Source organism: Spermophilus citellus (assembly GCF_964194105.1).
Source record: "Spermophilus citellus genome assembly, chromosome: 14".
NCBI lineage: Eukaryota > Metazoa > Chordata > Mammalia > Rodentia > Sciuridae > Spermophilus > Spermophilus citellus.
In genome coordinates this window covers 90,025,453-90,042,906 of record NC_138194.1, presented here as the reverse complement: position 1 = coordinate 90,042,906, position 17,454 = coordinate 90,025,453, and the positions used below count along the sequence as shown (strand labels likewise).

The following is a 17,454-nucleotide window of genomic DNA, read 5'->3' as shown; positions in this document are numbered from 1 at the left end:
GGTGTGAAAATGGGGATGGAGGTAGAGGAATGAATTTGACACCCAATAAAATTTGGAAATGGAATATGAGATATGAGGAGTCTTGGAAGACTAGCAAGGACCACCAGGTCTCCCTTGTGGGAAACTGAAGACATTACCATTTCCTAAGTTACAGAATCCCAGGAGAACATTAAAAGGAAAATTTCAATATCAGATGCTGACTTAAGGAGCCTACAGCACATTTAAGTGGAGAATGTCAAATTCATCATTGACTTCATGTATGTGTTACTGGATGAGAATCTGGAATGGAAAAAAGGATTTGGGACTTGGTGGCATAAAGACAGTAATTTAAGTTGAAAGTACACATGTTACCTTTCAGGAAGAGTGTGTACTGCAAGAGAAAAGAGAGACAAAGAGCAAGTAGGAAAACAACGATTTAATGAGTAGAAAGAAAAAGCAAGGCCCATCAAAGAGGGTATGGAGGAGAGACCAGAAGCCAAAAGGAAAAACAGATGTGTGCTGTCCTAAAAGGTAAGGGGAGGCAATCCAGGAAGAAGGAGTATTTATCAACAGCAGGAGGTCCAGGAGGAGAGCTCCTGAGCAGTATCCTCTGGATTTGTTACTAGGTTTGTAACCTGGGTGGTCACTAAACTGCTAGCCTAATCTCATCAGGGACCTACATACTCCACACTCGGAGGGTGAGGAGAAATGGCAGTGTGTGCACAGCACTTGGAACAACACATGGGGCACTCCAAAACACTCCACCTGCTATTACCATGTATCAAATGTGTGCCAGACAAGCAGGATGCAGTGACAAGGAGAACAAGGTTGAAAGCATGGGACCACAGGAATTGAGGCTGTCAAAGGCCAAATGTTTGTGTATCCTCAAATGTATGCTGAGACCCTACGCCCCAAGATGACAGTGTCAAGAGGTGGGAACTTTGGGAGGTTCTGAGGACAGGAGGGAAGAGTGCATATGAATGGGACTTTGCACCCTTATAGAAAGAGCCCACAGAAACTGGTTTGCCCCTCTGTCTTGTGAGGACGTAGTCAGAAAAGAGTGGATCCCAATGAACACAGAACCTGCCAGCATCTTCACCTTAAACTTCTAGCCTCCAAAACTTGGGAAATCAGTATCTATAGCTTACAGTATTCTGTTATGGCACCCCAAATGGATTAAGTCAAAAAGGCACTTTGAAAAAGAACAACTATGAGAAAAGAATCAGTCCTTTCCCTTTTCTTCACTCTCCTCCCAATGTTTCCTCTCTCTTTCCTTCTAAGTACAGCTTAAAATGCAGGAATCCCCAAGAACCTGTCACCAGGCCTCATTTAAGTTACTCCAGTTTTTCCACGAGAACTGCCACTCACCATGATCATCATGAACTTATAATACAGATGTTATGACATTCTTAAGAAGAGACAGCTTAAATCCAGGAGTAAGCCATAAATAAATGAAACATGTTGCAAAGAAGTTAAATTTACAATCAGTGACTTCAAATATTCTTGTAACAAGTTTTAAAATGATAAGTCAGGTAATGTTTATCAAATGAAATATTCTAACTATACGATCAAGGAGACCTTTGAACAACCAACCTGACTTTCAGCTTAGTTTCGACACAGAAAAGTCTCCAGATGGTATCCAACATACACTTCCCCGTCATCCAACATACACTTCCCCGTCGAGAGTTCAAGTTCCATCTACCTTTTCTTGCTCTTACTCCTCAGCCATAGAAGCATGTGGACCTGAAAACTACTTGTAAGAAATATTGTATTTCCCAAAATAAAATAAAAAATACTAATGTAAGAAATATTGTATTTAGCAAAATAAAATAAAAAATACTTTGTTAAAAGGGAAATAAAAGAATTCCACTAACTTTATATATGTTAGTCTGAACCATTCCCATCCCTTTGGTATAATTTTTTCCACAGCCCTGTCATTTTAGGATGGCTGTTGCCATTCTTTTCCATGTTTCTTTCAATACACAAAGCTTGTGTCATATTCCCTTCCCTACCTGCTTATTCTATAATACATCAAATTCAAGTTCCCAGTAATCAGTCCTAACTATGGATGACATCAACTTTCCTATGGACACTTAGATAAGCCTCTCCTTACCACATAACTCAGCACTGAAGCTTTCATGGTGATGAAAAGCCATTTTGCACTGGAATCTAAGCAACAAAACACTGAAAGTATAGTGAGAAAAACGTCTTGGTCCAGACTTTGTGTGCAAATATGTGTGGAGGGGCAAGGAGTAGGAGCAGATGCTGTCTCTGCAGACAAAGAAGTGACCTGGGAGGAGAACAGAGCAGTGCTGAGTTTCATGACAGCTCTTTGTGGGCACTCTGGCTAAGGAAATCCAGCCTTCTACACCTGAGACTGCTAGACAATATTCCAGCCACACAATGGCTGAGAAGAAGGCTGTTATCTTCCATGCTCCACGTCTTTCCTGGGTCCTCCAAGCATTTCCATGAATCCGAAGACCTTAATAATCTCCATTTCTAGTAGAACTAACTCACCATTTCTAGTAGAACTTAAAAGGGAAATCTTAATTGTTTTCCTCTTTCTATTCTTGATAAGGATCCATCACAAAATCTATATGGAATGACTATAGTAATTGAAAAGATAGGCAAAATGTCTATTTGGGGGATATAATGTTTTTTCTTTCAACCCATAAATTAACTTTTAAAGTGCCATATGGTTTCTAATAAATAGTTCAGTCTTATTTCAAATCCCTTTCTTTACACTATACCACATCTCTACATCACAGAAAGGAGGACAACCCAAGGATATGAGGCTGGATCTTTCCCCTCAGCTTTCACATCTTACCAACACAATAAAGACTATGGAATTATCTAGCAGTTTATTAAAGCTCCTTATCCTTTACCTACTCTATTTATTTCAGTATAGCAACCTATCAAATTCTCTATTACTGCTTCCTCCTTAAAGAATATTGTATCCTGTTACTTGAAATTACTTCCTACCAGCAGATTTGTCTACCTTTTGGCTTCTAATTCTCCTCCTAGAATTTGAAAATTAACCTAATCAAAAAGCTCCGATATAATGAGAAAATTTAAGTGTAGGTGCTTCATTGTCTATAGAGCACTTTTTAGGATAATGTCAAAATGAGAGCAATTAAATAACATTTCTGAACCAAATACCTAACAGCTGCTGAGCTGAGACTACAGGGTGGCCTCACCAGGCTTAGAAACAGATTATACTACAGTTTTAGGTCCCTATTCTGAAAATCTGAAATTCAAAGTGCTTCAAAGTCCAAAAGGTTTTGAGAGTTTACATTTGCCACAAGTAGAAAATTCTATACCTGACATACAATGAGTCACAATCAAAATGCAGGCATACTAAAAATATTTTATAAGGTTACCTCCAGGCCATGTGCATAAGGTACATGTGAAACATAAATGAATGCTGTGTCTAGACTTGGGTCCCATCCCTGATATATCTCACTGTGATTATACAAATATTACAAACTCCAAAATATTTCAAAATCTAAAACAATTTTGGTACCAATTATTCTAGATAAAGGATACACAACCTGTATATCATAATGCACTATAAAATAATTTCATTAAACTACTACATTTCCAGATTTGGTGGCTACCCAGTGAACTGGGCTCTACTGGCTGTAACCCATTTTCCATGATTTCTCTGTACATTTTACTTCAGAAGTGCTCAAGGAAGCAAGTCAATAAAAATGCCATCTTACATTAGAACAATATTAAAAAAATTTTAAACCACCTTTTAAGTCCTGTTTCCAATTTATTTTGAAGAGTAAAAGAAGCAATTCATATTTTCTAAATGCCTACTAAATGAAGCCTCACTTCTTTTGAAGCATGAAGCATTTTGTCTACATTACCTCATTCAACCCTTGCAACTGTCCTATAAAGTATTATTATCCTCTTTTTGCAGATAAGGAAACTGAAGGTTTATAAGAACAGGTCACTAATTCCACAGTTACTGCACAATTTTTTCTACTGTCAGCAAAATGCTTTTCACATGTTCCATATAAATATCACACACGAACCACATCACTGTCTTCTTTTAGGGAAAAACTTCTTTTACTGTTTCTAAACTTGATCATAAACAAGTCAGTAGACTAGCCTGGCAAGAAGAAAATAATTATTTATGGGTTGGGAGTGTGGTTCAGTGAGAAAATGCTTGGGTTCAGTCCCCAGCACCAGAAGAAAAAAAAATTTCAACCTGAGTTATGTAAACGCAACTTAGTACACTGCCCAGCATGTAGTAAACACTAGAGAAACATTAGCTATACTTACTTTTATTGTGGAAAGGACTGGATATCTTAATAAATATAAAGAAATCTCATTAAAACTAAAAAAAAGGGCTGGGATGTGGCTCAAGCGGTAGCGCGCTTGCCTGGCATGCGTGCGGCCCGGGTTCGATCCTCAGCACCACATACAAAGATGTTGTGTCCGCCAATAACCAAAAAATAAATATTAAAATTCTAAAAAAAAAAAAAAAAAAAACTAAAAAAAAAACCTTATTTCATTTTTAATCCCTAAAATCCCTTCATATTCACCCAATGCCAACTTTAGAGTCTACCATAAAACTTTAGAAGGGTCAAAGATATGGGATCTTCTAAAGTTTTTCTTCTTTTTAATATAAAAGTTAATTATAATGGTATTATTTTCCTCTAGCAGTTCTTTAATACTAACAGAATTCCACACCTTGACAGGTGTGGGGAGTCACATTTTGTTTAAATAGAATTTCTCACACTTTTACTTTGGGAAATATATAATAAGATAAGATATGATGCTCAGAGTCAATAATAACTACCTTTCCTTTGTAAGATTACTGTGCTCATTAAAAAAGGAACCAGAAAGGGTTTCTGATCTCTTTGCTGGGCAAAGATGATTGGTTTTAGACTCTTGGTCACATGGTGAAAGGACTGAAATATTAACTGGTATTTACAAATCTGACTTAAGCAAACCCTTGGCAAATATTAAATAAGCAGGGAAAGCACAGGAGAAGTGAATTCACTCTCTTACCTTGACCTTGGCTAAGTACTCTAAAACACTTTAAATGAACACCAAACTGATACTCATACTACAAATGGGCTTTATTTCAAGTTTACAGAAATTGGATCACAATAACTCCTTATAGTTAAATATTTCTTTTCCTTTTTTTTTTTTTAATGGGCCAGTCCAGAAACTTAGCCACTGAATGTTCATGTCTGTAGAAAATTGCATTCCATGATTCAATTCAGAAATTCAAACACTGAGAATGTATCTTTTCTCTTTCCAGCTCCAAGTGCTAATAGGAACTCCTTTCCGACCCTCTTTGAAAGAACCAGAAAGTCTCTTTCACTCTAGTTTTGTGACCATTCACATCAAATACAAGATGCCAGATAAGTGAACAATTAGTAAGCAATAACCACCTTTCACTTTTCCTTTTTTTTTTAAGTCAAAACAGATTCCAGCTATAATTGCTCAAGGAGTCATGTAGGACAAATATTATTATTACTTCATTTTAGATATGAGGAAGATGAAGTACAGAAGTTCTGTGACTTGTCCAAGGTTACAGTCTGGCAGAACTAGGATTAATTTAAAGCCATATATTATTTCCCAGCCCAACATTTATCAATCAAATACCAACTGCCTAGAAAAGACTTTACATTTAGATTATATCTGGCTTTGTGAGTTTTCATTAATTTCATTCTTTATTGGTGCCTGATGAGTTAGTCGCTAAAACCATCAGATCAGAAATTATACTGTTTTAATTAAATCATTGTTTCCTCCTTGTTATATATAGATGTTAAACTTTTAAGTGTTTCATAATGAAGTGACTCCATGACTAAGCAAGCCTGATCTACATTAGTCACTTGTTGAACTGTTCCCTGAGATTCACACGAAACTCTTAGAGGGTGGGGGAGTACAGGAATAAGGCTTTACAAAAAAGATGACTAAAATAAGGACAAAAAGTGAATGTGAATCTTGCACATTTTTTCTTTCCAGTTTAAACTGAGTTAGGAAAATAAATGTGAGCCATTTGTTCCAAGTCCAAGTGATTTAGAAGAAAATAGTTCACTAACATAAATCAGCAATGTGGTGGACATTTCTGTGGCAAGAGGAAGAAGTTAAAAGTTAACAGGACAGAACAGTAAGGCCTTGCCTTTATACAGCACTTTTACCTCTGCAGTACTTTCCATATACATTATCTCATTTTGTAATCAAGATATCACTCTAAGATGGGTAGGGGCAGACATTACTAAGCTGATTTTGCAAACAAGCATAAAGAGTCTAAGAAATTTGCTGAAAGTCACACAGCTATGCAGTGGACAGGTCTAGAAGAAAACTCAAAAGTTAAATTGAACATTAACACCAAACAACTTACTACTGTAACAGGATCATATAAGACCATATATTACAAAGGCAAAGGACTTTTATTCCATATTCTGGTTGAGTAATTCCATTAGTGTTATAAAAAATGTGGTATCACATATTCTAATTTCACCTACATTATTTATAGGTGCCTTAAGCAGTATCTTTAGAATTTGTCCTAAGAAAATACTGAGCAGATGATATTTTTGATGAGTCTTTTAAAACTTGGTTTAACTATACCTTACATGTCATATTAAATTTCTGATTTTGCAAGAGGAACATTCTATGAGCACATCCAGGACTTCGTCCACTAATGTGTTCCCATTTAGTGTTTTATGGGACACTTGGGCTTCTGTTTCAAGTCAGAGGCTAAAATAAACTTCAGTTGACAGAGGATAACCTAATAAATTTAGGGCTTGCTTCTCCATACCAACAGCATTCCAAGAAACACACAGTGCTGAGGCAACTGGGAGATAGGCATGGAAGATGTGAGGCCCTGCAGGTGTCAGCCACAGGGAGGTAAAAGCAAGCAGGTCAGAATGTCTGAAAATCTGGTGCAATCATATTCAACTATTTCTGGTTACTGTTTTCAATGTTAAGTAATGCTGACTTAACCTTTCCAAATATCACTTTCTATTAGAAGATAAGTATATGATTATTTTAAGATAAAATGAAGGACAAAAGATAAGCAATTAAAAACTATTTTACCCCTGAAAGAAATGAAATTTAAAAAGCTCCAGTGGTTAAGGAATCAGGATGGGATAGAACAAAAGAATGAAAGTGCAGCTGTTGCCAGCAGCTTTGTACTGTGAAAGTCACAGACAGAGGCGGCCTCTCGATTTTCCCAATGACAGCTCACTGGGCATTATTAGCTCCACTTCAGAAGAAAAAGGCTTTTCCTTACCAGGACCACTGCCAATGTACAAGGGGACTCAGAAAAATAAAACCCATTCACGTGCTCTCCATTTAAATGCTTTCTTCTCTTGACTGACATGGAAATGACACCTCAGGAGAATAAATCCAACATGTTTTTCTCTCATAATATTTTTCAAATCTGTTATTAATAAAGTAAACAAAAAATATTTAAAGATGTAAGCAGGATAGTTCAAAATGTAATTATGAGAGAAATTTTAAAGTTACATTTTCACAAAGTTTTCACTTAAAATATGTAAGAAAACAAATAATTATTTCTGAATCAGCACTTACGAGTTTTTAGTTGTCTGGTTCTCAAACCAGTATGTGGTAAAGGGCACAATCTCTTTGTCATTGTTATAGACATAAAAAAGAATTATCATCAAGGAACTTCAAATTCAACTGGCCCGATGCCACACCACTCACTGGCTTCTGCACCAACTTGGGCCCCTGATTCCTCCAGTCTGAGGACTAGACACTGACTACAGAACCAAGTTCCACTCCATTCCATCCCTCAACCTGCAATTAGCAGAGAAATCCCTTTCAAGGAAAGGGACCTTTCCTTAACTGGGGAAGGAACACAGCCCTGGACTCTCCCAGTGGGTCCTATAGCCAACTCTACTCTCCAATGTGAACCCAGAGAATCCGTCTGTGATACTATTTGAAGGTCAAGGTACATGTTCTCCTCTACAGAACTTCCCAAACAACCTTACAAATTAGCATGACAGACTGTTCCAGGTGCTTTCATGACATCACTTTTCATCCCCTCAGAGTTCTGTCATCCTTACATTCAGAAGAAACTCAGGTTCAGAGTTAAAGTGCACAAGAGCCAGGAACTGAGCAACAACTCTTTGTCCTTACTCTGAATTTCTGAGGTGTGTTTTAGTTGTTTCTATCTATTTCACTGTTAAAATTAAAACAATGGGCTGTTTTGTACATGTATGTCAAGAGGCTTTTGTAATTCCTACTGGAGGAAGGATACTATTGGCACTAACTGAAAAATTTATGAGATTTATAACCAACTGCTTTCAACTTCACACTGTGAAAATGCATTAATCTTAGAGTGAACCTTAATGTCTGATGATTCATTCCCCAATTCAATCTATTCACCCACCTCCCTTCTGTAGTTGTCCATTCAATATCACTGCCAAATAGTGGGGGAAAGCCCAGACTGCAAGCTTTTCAATACTTATCAATTATGGTAAAAAGTTGATATTGAAAGGAAGTTAAAGAAGTTCTCTAAATAAGGGTTCAATGCTATATGTAGATTATGTTCAATGTTAGCAAAACCAGGAGTTTGCTGTATTAAAGAACATGCATGCCAGTTATTCCAGTGGTTAGCCAGGCTGGGCCTGCCTGAGGTCTGTGAGGCCGAGGTATTCACTATGCACACCCAGTGCTTACCTGCAGCTTGGTGGTGAGCCTGGCACCCAGTGCTTACCTGCAGCTTGGTGGTGAGCCTGGTTTTCAAAGGTCTGTCTGCTTTTCCTACCCTTCTGCCATTCACTAAGCCCCTTCTCTCTTCCGTCTACAGCTTCTCTGTAAGAACTGGCTGCTTCCCCACCCTCTGGCCTACTCTGCAACCCCCTTCCCTTCCTTCTCTCTTCTCCTCACTCCACAGAGGGGTCTTGTTTGCCTCAAACAGAGGCTCTGACAGCCAAGCAGTCACTGCATGTTCTTTACTTTCCTTCTCACTGTTGGAATAAGACATTTTTCAGGTCTAGCCCTTTCATGACCTTCTACATAGAAACATCTCTAAGGCCTGGTTTGGGCAGGAGTTCCAGGCAGGAGTTCAGTGCACACACCCCTCCCCTCATGCCATACACAAAACAGTTCCTGGATGCTACAAAATGCTGGATCTAGCACTGAGCCTTCTTTGTAAAATTAGGGGGCTGCAACTTTCATACAGCAACATTAAACAAAGTGGGTTCTGCAGATCAGTCTCCTTAGCCCAGAAGGTTTTCTAGTTAACCAAGTTTAGGAAATTTCTGAATATCTTCTTTCTTTGGAGAACCCCACTGCATAAAAGCCTTTTTTTTTTTTTTTTAGAGAGAGTGAGAGAGGAGAGAGAGTGAGAGAGAGAGAGAATTTTTAATATTTATTATTATTATTTTTTTATTTCTCGGCAGACACAACATCTTTGTTGGTATGTGGTGCTGAGGATCGAACCCGGGCCGCACGCATGCCAGGCGAGCGCGCTACCACTTGAGCCACATCCCTAGCCCCTGCATAAAAGCCTATTAAAGGTGTTAGAGTCTTTAAGGAAATTCTTTTTATCAAGCATTCTTCAAAATAATTTGCCCACAAAAATCTTATTCTCCTATTATACTTACTCCTGATCAACTTGAATCATGGAATAGAAAATGCTGCACTAGAGGCACTTTAAGGACTACTGAAGTGAAATGTTTCCTAAATTCTGATTAAAATTCAATTAAATGCTTAATACCTCAAAAACAGATGAATTTCTACAAACTGAATGAAAATCAGTCTCAATTTAGGACAGAATTCTCACCTACTGGCATTCATCTTACCTCAGAGCTTTTATATCCAGACTTTTTCCTACAGAGGTAACTCAATTAGTGAAATGCTATCTCCAGGTGTAACTCTGTATATGAGACAAAATGCTATCAAACACAACTTTGAGGATAACTGTTGAGGAGTTCTAAAGTACTGAAGTAGAAATTAATCACCAGTAATCACAGAAACAAATACATTCCAGGGCCAAGGGGCTGTAGGGTGAATACCTAAAGTTGTTTTTTTTTTTTTTTTTTCCCTATTAATTTCCAGACCTGGGCAATGTTGATATAGATAATAAGGTTCACATATGATACGACTCATTTGAAAAACCATTGATGTGAAAGGCATCAAAAAAATGCACTCTGTTCTGGAGTGCTAAATGTAAATGTCAGGGCGGAGGCAGAGAAGAGGGTTGGCCCCCAGGACTTGGCCACTGACTCCCAGAGATTTTCACCAATTTCTCTCCCCTGTCATGTCACCTCCTTGCTAGTCCACTGACAACAGTAATTTTTTTTGTGCTCAGGAATCTCCTATCCTCCATCTTTATAATCCCAAAACTACTTTCTCCCTTCCTCTTTGACCAGTGATTCACAATGTCTAATAGACCAAGGTACATTTGAATATTCTCTCAGCAGGTGATTATATCTAGGAAATTACATTCTCTGGCCTTGACCTTCCTCTAGATACTAGAAAACACATTATCATCTTTCTAAGTGACAAATTCTCCCCAAGTTTGATTTAACTAAAATGGTGACTCCCATCTTACAAGATAACCTATAAGACTGCATGTTAAAGTACTAGCTATTAAGATGAGTTTAAAGAAGGTAAATGCAAAGCTTAGCAAGTGATGAAAGATGAAGGGTGAGAGGGCACAGGGAAGCAATATGTCCAAACAGTCAAAACTAGTTGCACAACAAATCTGAGGTAAACTATACCTTTGACCCACGTTGTACTTTTATTATATCTAAGATTGTCCAGGTTCAATACTTTATATGAAGTATATTTCTACTCTTCTAATTCTCAACACATTAGTTTTAAAAGGCAGATACTATGCTCATCTGAGCCTATGGAATAAAAACCATAGAAGGTACGGGGGCACACCATGAAGAGATTACACACTCAACAGAGACAAACACAAATGGACCCATGGAGCACTTCACTGGTCCAATTAAGATGGGAAATATTCTCTCTCACCAGGCTTCTTGGAAAAACTGTTAAAAAGACACTGACTTAAAAAACAAAAACAACTATGTGTCTGCAATCTGATTTAAATGCTCTAAAATCTTACATAATCTATAAAATACAAGAAGCAGAGAAGAGGGTTTTGAGGAGGGTGAAAAAAACATACATGCCCTAGGCTTTCCAATAACAGACTGGAGCAGCACATGCTAAAAGAACAATGCATAGGTAAAGTCATTTAAGTTTAAAATTTGTTTGATTTAAAATTTTAAATAAAGGATCATGAAAAAAATGTGCCATGGCATAATGTGAATATCAAGCTTTATTTTTTTATAAACCCTTGAACTATATCACATCAAAAATACAAGAGGATGTACATCTTATCATTGGTAATAATCTGTGACACTAATCTGAACCCATTAGGCCATTTCTCATTTAACTTCATGGTTCCAATCCTTTTTTACTATCATAATTAAAATTATAGAAAACTGCAAGGACTACCTCTGTAACAGTTATTGAACTTTTTTTATCTTTTTAATCATTTCTTATTTTAAAAAATAAGACAGATCTGAGGATTTCTTGAACTAAACTGGCACCCATCCTCCATGCCTACCCTCAGGAATCTGAAGGCCACATGATAATCTACAGGTTTAGTTGCAAACATTCATAGACAAAAAAAATCAGAAACACATAGGACCACTGATGGATATACTCAATACTTACTAAAATATCTCATTTCAGAAAGAATAATCCCTGCTTGAGAAGCAGAATACCAGTAATGAAATTATTCTTAAACCCACCAATGCCATGATTCGTACCAACAGCTACAGCACCTGGCACATAGTAGTAAGCACTTAAAAATCTGTTAATGAATGAATCATTGACCAACGTTAGGTAGGTTACTCAACTACTCTATTTAATACTTTAACTTTCTGTATATAAAAGTAGGCCTTCCCTGCCCTAATTTTCTCAAATTCAGTCTTTGGGTTGGTCCAGGCACTCTGAAACTCAGACATCAAGACAATCAGAAATAAGGTGCTTCCATTTCCTGCAAACGTCATATAAAGAAGTTACACCCACGTTGAGGCTCATTTCATGCTCATCCTAAATATCAGTTCCCCAGGAAGGTGCCTCCCAACCACTCCAAGAGATATCACACCCTTAAGTTATTAACTGTCCCTGAATGCCTTATTTTCTCCTTGTAGAACATACAACAACGGTACTTATATAACATCTGTATTGCTCTTTGTTAAATGTTTGGCTCCTATTCTAGGCTTTGGACATCCTGAAGGTGAAGGTTATATGGGTCTTGCTAATGACTTACTTCCTGCACCTAGTAGTGCTTGGCACATAAGTGTCTAGTAAATATTTATTCAATAAACATTTGGGAACAAAAAGCCAGCCAATAATGTTCCTTCAATGTACTCAAACAGTTGAAGCTTGGAAAGCTAGGCAATGAACATCACACTGTCTGAAAATCACCACTCTCAACACAAAGCTAAGAAAAATTTTTCCCTAAGTAAGTGACAGAAGTAATAGTGTCTAGGAGCAGTGGGAAACACCTGTAATCCCAGCTACTGGGGGGCGGGGGACTGAAGCAGGAGGATTGCTAGTTCAAAGCCAACTTCAGCAATTTAGCAAGACTTTGTCTCAAAATAAAAAAGAAAAAGGGTTGGGGATGTAGCTCAGTGGTAAAATGCCCCTGGGTTCATTTACCAGTACTACAAAACAACAAGTAGGAGGAAGAGGAAGAAGAGCTGTATTATAATTTCTGTGTTCCATTTCTAGCTTTCAAAACACTTTCATTACCTGTGTGGTCTTACAACTGAAAAGTCTCCAAACAGTTCATATAGAACTTTCTCAGATTTGGTTTTTAGAGGTCTGAAAGCTATATAACCAATATATCCAGTTTTTATAAATGTCTTTAGAGGCTATTTGGGGATTTTTGTTTTAGCGCTCATTGTATAATATTCCCTTTACAAACAGGTCAGCTGGAACCCAGTCTGAATACTTTTCTATTTTTAAAATTTCAAAGCACTGAAATAAATACCAATTTCAAATTAAACTCACAGGCAGGATAGTATATGGTAGCTCTTTTTTCTCAAAAAACAAAGGAAGGCAACCTGAGATCCTCTGCTAACTGCCAAAGGGACTTCTCAGGGACTTGGTGGTAAGTTAATCCATATTTCTAAGGTTCCAAAGTCAGCTTCCAAAACCTGTTAGGAGACGCACAATCTTCAAAACTTGGTTGTGACAGCAGGAGAAAAATGCTTGCATAAACAGTAAAACAAACACTGATAATTTTAAAAAAAGTTGGATCAGGGCTGGGGTTGTGGCTCAGCGGTAGAGCGCTTGCCTACCAAGGGCAAGGCCCTGGGTTCGATCCTCGGCACCACATAAAGATAAATAAAGTATTATGTCCAACTATAACTAAAACAAATAAATAAATACCAAAAAAAAAAAAAAAAAGATTAGGCTAGAAGTTGGATCAGAATTTGGTCAAATGCTACTATAATGGAAGTACTATAGTTCCCAAGTCTGAAAGAGCAGAAGGTTAAATGGGACTCATGTGGACTCCCATTATCTGCTTTCTTTCTTCATTTCTGGACTTAAAACCATTCTTCATTCTAGAGACCACAAACACCTTATACTGTGACTTTAAGAGCTTAGATTCCTAAAGTCCATATAACATATCAAAGCCAAGAAAAGCACCTTGAAATAAAGTGAGCAAAACAAAGCATCTGTTTTTAGAAAGAGTTTGTTCTACCTTTCCAAGGAATTCTGTTTGGAAATCTGTGTTTGCAATAACATAATATTTAATAGCTCCATCAAATTTTATCAATGCCAAAGTAGTTTGATAGACATTATCTAATCTGATTCACATAATAATCTTGTGAAATAGGGAGGCCAAGGATTTTATAGATGAAGAACATGAGGTTCCAAGAAATTAAGTTTCTTGAACAAGGCTCCTAACTTAGAAAGTTAGAAGAATTAAGGCTTGAAGTGTTTCTGATTCCTACACCACTGCTCTTTCTAAAGAAAGATACCACCCTGGGTCCATCTCAAGCTGCTATTCATTCTTGATACCCCATAAAAAGAAGATAGGAATAGCCATAACTTAGAATATGGAGAATCATATCAAACAAATCCATCAAAATAGTGGTTACATTCCTACTGAGTCCTTAATGGTTTCAGGTCTTAGAGACCTTATAAAATGATGCTTTACTACTCCGGGTCTTGTATTGAGCTCTTATAGATAGGATTTGGTAATAGGAAAGGAAATGAAACATGTTTTCTCCTCTGATGAAAGACAAGGGACCTTCTGAGAAGCATTAGAATCTTTAAATCCATTCCTCCACAGGCTAGAATGAAATAAGGGCTAAAAAGGAGGATAAAACTCAAAAGTACAGTCCTCCCTGTTGAGGAAGGTAAGAGTAATAGGATGAAACCTCAAAATGAAAGAAATGCTGAATGTGGGTGAGGGTGGGGGACTTTTTGAGTCTAACTTTTCTTTTATGAGTGACTCAGTTACTTGATAGGGGAAGAGTTCAATTCTTCTTGCAAAACTACCTTCACTATCAGTGAATCTTAAAGGTTAGTAGAGAAAAAATTGACATTAAGTTCTTTGACTCCCAACTCTCTTATTTTTTTTAAATCAAACCAAGATTGAGCCATATAATAGACTTAACTCTACTCTTTGGCAGCAAACACAGTTTATTCTACAAACTTGCCATATTCTTTTAAGTTGGTGGTTTTTACCCTTGGAAATTTCAAAATGAAGTTTCTAAAATATACTAGTGCCCCAATCCAGCTCCAGACCTGTGCAATCAGGTATCTTAGAGTGGGAACTGGCTGATTCTAGGACTTAGCTAAAATTAAAAAACCTCTAGTCTTAGTGCTTTGTTATTCATCATCAAAGATGATGTCGACAGAATGTCATTTTATATTTTTCTATGGGAGAAATATTCAGAGAACTAGGACTAAAAGTCACAGTGCCCTGAAACATTAGAATTCTACAAGCTGAATGAGTTTATTGCTTTGATATAAACAGATATTATAAAAGTTACTTAAATATCACACTGAATAAATACTAGCCATTCAGGAAAAAAAATGTCATATAACTATATAACACTTATTTCCACCAGCATATGTAGTAAACAAAGTTGAAACATTTATCTTGCACTGAACAGTAGCTGATTTTGTTAAATATTTGGTTTTTTTCCATAGTTATAAGTAAGAAAAGGCAAATAAAGAAACCAGAAGTACAAGACACCGTATTACACAGGTATATGAAATCAGTTCAACAGGGAGTTTCCATGGTTCAGAGGACAAAGGGCTTCTCAGAAACATTACTGCAATCATATTGCTCATTTCTTACTCAACACAGTAGTACTAAAAAGGATGTTGCTGTGTTCCCACCTTAACTGCCTTATGTGCAGTTCCTGTGACAGCTGGAGTCAACAAAGATAAGTTTGGCTTCTGGAAAAAATGAAATGCCAACCTTCTTTATTTTACACTTGCTCTAAAATTTTTCCATATTATCTGATTATAACAATTTTGCAATAGATGGTATATTGGCTACAGTTAATGAGTAACTAAACCTGGTCTAAATTATATGTCTAAGCAAATGCAGCAATAAAAACAAGCTGTTTTAACAAAACGTTTTAAAAGTTAAAAATCTCACATTCAAAGAGGGTTTACATTAAAAAAAAAAAAAGCAAGACAATCTAAGTTGAATTTAATATGCTAATTATCCTCCATGGCCTAGCTGGGAAAATAATGTAAGATTCCTATTCTATGAGATTTCCTGGTTAAGAGGAAATTAATAGTTGATACAATAAGGATAAGGAAATACTAAAGGTTAGGAAAGAATTCTTATTTTGTGTTTCTATTTTTAGGTCACAGGAGCTATAATCAAAAACAACACAGTGAGTGGCATACACTTACATGATTTATTGTAGATTGAACAGCCTTAACATAATGGTTTAGGTCTCGATCCATTATAGCAAATTCAACCATCGCCTTGTCCATACTATATTCGCTACTCACTTCAGCTGAAAAATAAAAGAGATTGCAATTATTAATTTCCACTTAAAATACTATATCTACCTGGAAACAGTTACACCAATATAATCCTTATCAATTTTGGAAAAGTATTACATATTTTTTAAAAACCTTCTCAATATAGGCCTGTTTCATTCAAAATTGTAAGAATACACAGAAGAAAACAACTCAAAGGTAGTTTGGGGAGTGGAATGAAAAACAGATTTGTTCTCAGGAGGTCCTTTCCAAGCTTCGCCACTTATCATGATCCTAAATCAAGACACCTCTCTCAGTCTTAGTTCCCTCATCCCTTAAAGCAACCCAGTCATATATCCATCACACAAACCTCATAGTTACAGATCAAATAAGGAAGATTTCCATGCTCCTAACAATGGCTGGATCATTTGGATTGATTCTATTGGGAGGCGGGGTTCCTTAAAAACAAGAGTCCCACAGTAGTAAGAAATAACCAGGGAAAACCAAAAAAGAGAAGTAGGACAACAAGACACCTAAGTCCCAGCAAGCTGGGATCCCTGCTCCTCAGTATGAAGGTAAACCAGAAGCAATCCTGCCCTGTTCTTTGGAATGGCAGGGAGATTCACCTTGCCCATTAAGCAAAAGAGTGGGGAAGGGAAAAGGGAAGAGGAAAAGAACTTGTTTCTGAAAAACTGTCCACAAACTAGCCCTCCTGGATTTGCTCGCTGGGATCCCCTAACCTGAGTGGCCCCAGGACCCTATGCTCTTGATTCTGGTGCAGAATGGCCTCAGACTAATAGTTCCCACAGGTCTGTGGCAGAAGAAAACATAACTCCCTGGAGAAGACACTTTCATTTAGGGGTCAAATAATCCCCAGGAATAATTTTTAAGGATACTGAGGAGATCACAAGGGAAAAGGTTAAAACAAAAAGCCATACACATCCAAAACAGATAAGAAAACAAGCCACCAAAAGAAAGAATCAATAGAAACAGATCCACAAATGTTCCAGTTATTGGAATAACCTATCAATTACAGTATGAAGCAACTGCATTTAAAAAATAAAAACATCCTCAGGAACAGGTGACTATTAAAAGTGACTGGAGGTTGGAAAAGCAAGGCAATGTTTTTAAAAGTGCTTTTAAACTGTTTCTCCCCCTCAACCCAAATAAATTTATAACTTAACAGATCAGGATAAGATAGAAAACACAGAATCATAAGAATTTGAACATTAAAAAAAAAGAAACTCAATGAAAATAAAGTTGAATCACTTAAATCTTATTTGCGAATGTATATATTCAAACTATCCCTTTACTTTAGCTCACACAATTGTATTTCTTGTCTGCTCTGAGGAACAATATCACAGATCATTGCAGGTCATGGAGAAATGTAAAGTCCATTCATTTGGCTTTTAAAATTTATCTTCCTAAACCTTTAAATTATGTTTTAATTTTATAACAATTATAAGCACAGTCATACATCTCTTGGATTTATGA

The 17,454-nt window shown here is 36.9% G+C and overlaps 1 protein-coding gene across 7 annotated transcripts in view; it reads right to left on the bottom strand.

Annotated features, from left to right (window-relative positions):
- Positions 1-17,454, bottom strand: part of NSMCE2 (NSE2 (MMS21) homolog, SMC5-SMC6 complex SUMO ligase) — a 228,313-nt gene that overhangs the window by 163,157 nt on the left and 47,702 nt on the right. For all 7 annotated transcript variants that reach the window (XR_014018868.1, XM_081266880.1, XM_081266881.1 and 4 more), the window contains exon 3: positions 15,889-15,995. Coding sequence is in view for 6 of the 7 variants with exons in the window: in XM_081266880.1 (XP_081123006.1) it covers positions 15,889-15,995 (107 nt within the window). In the remaining variant the exon portion in view is untranslated. The remainder of the gene's footprint in view (positions 1-15,888; positions 15,996-17,454) is intronic.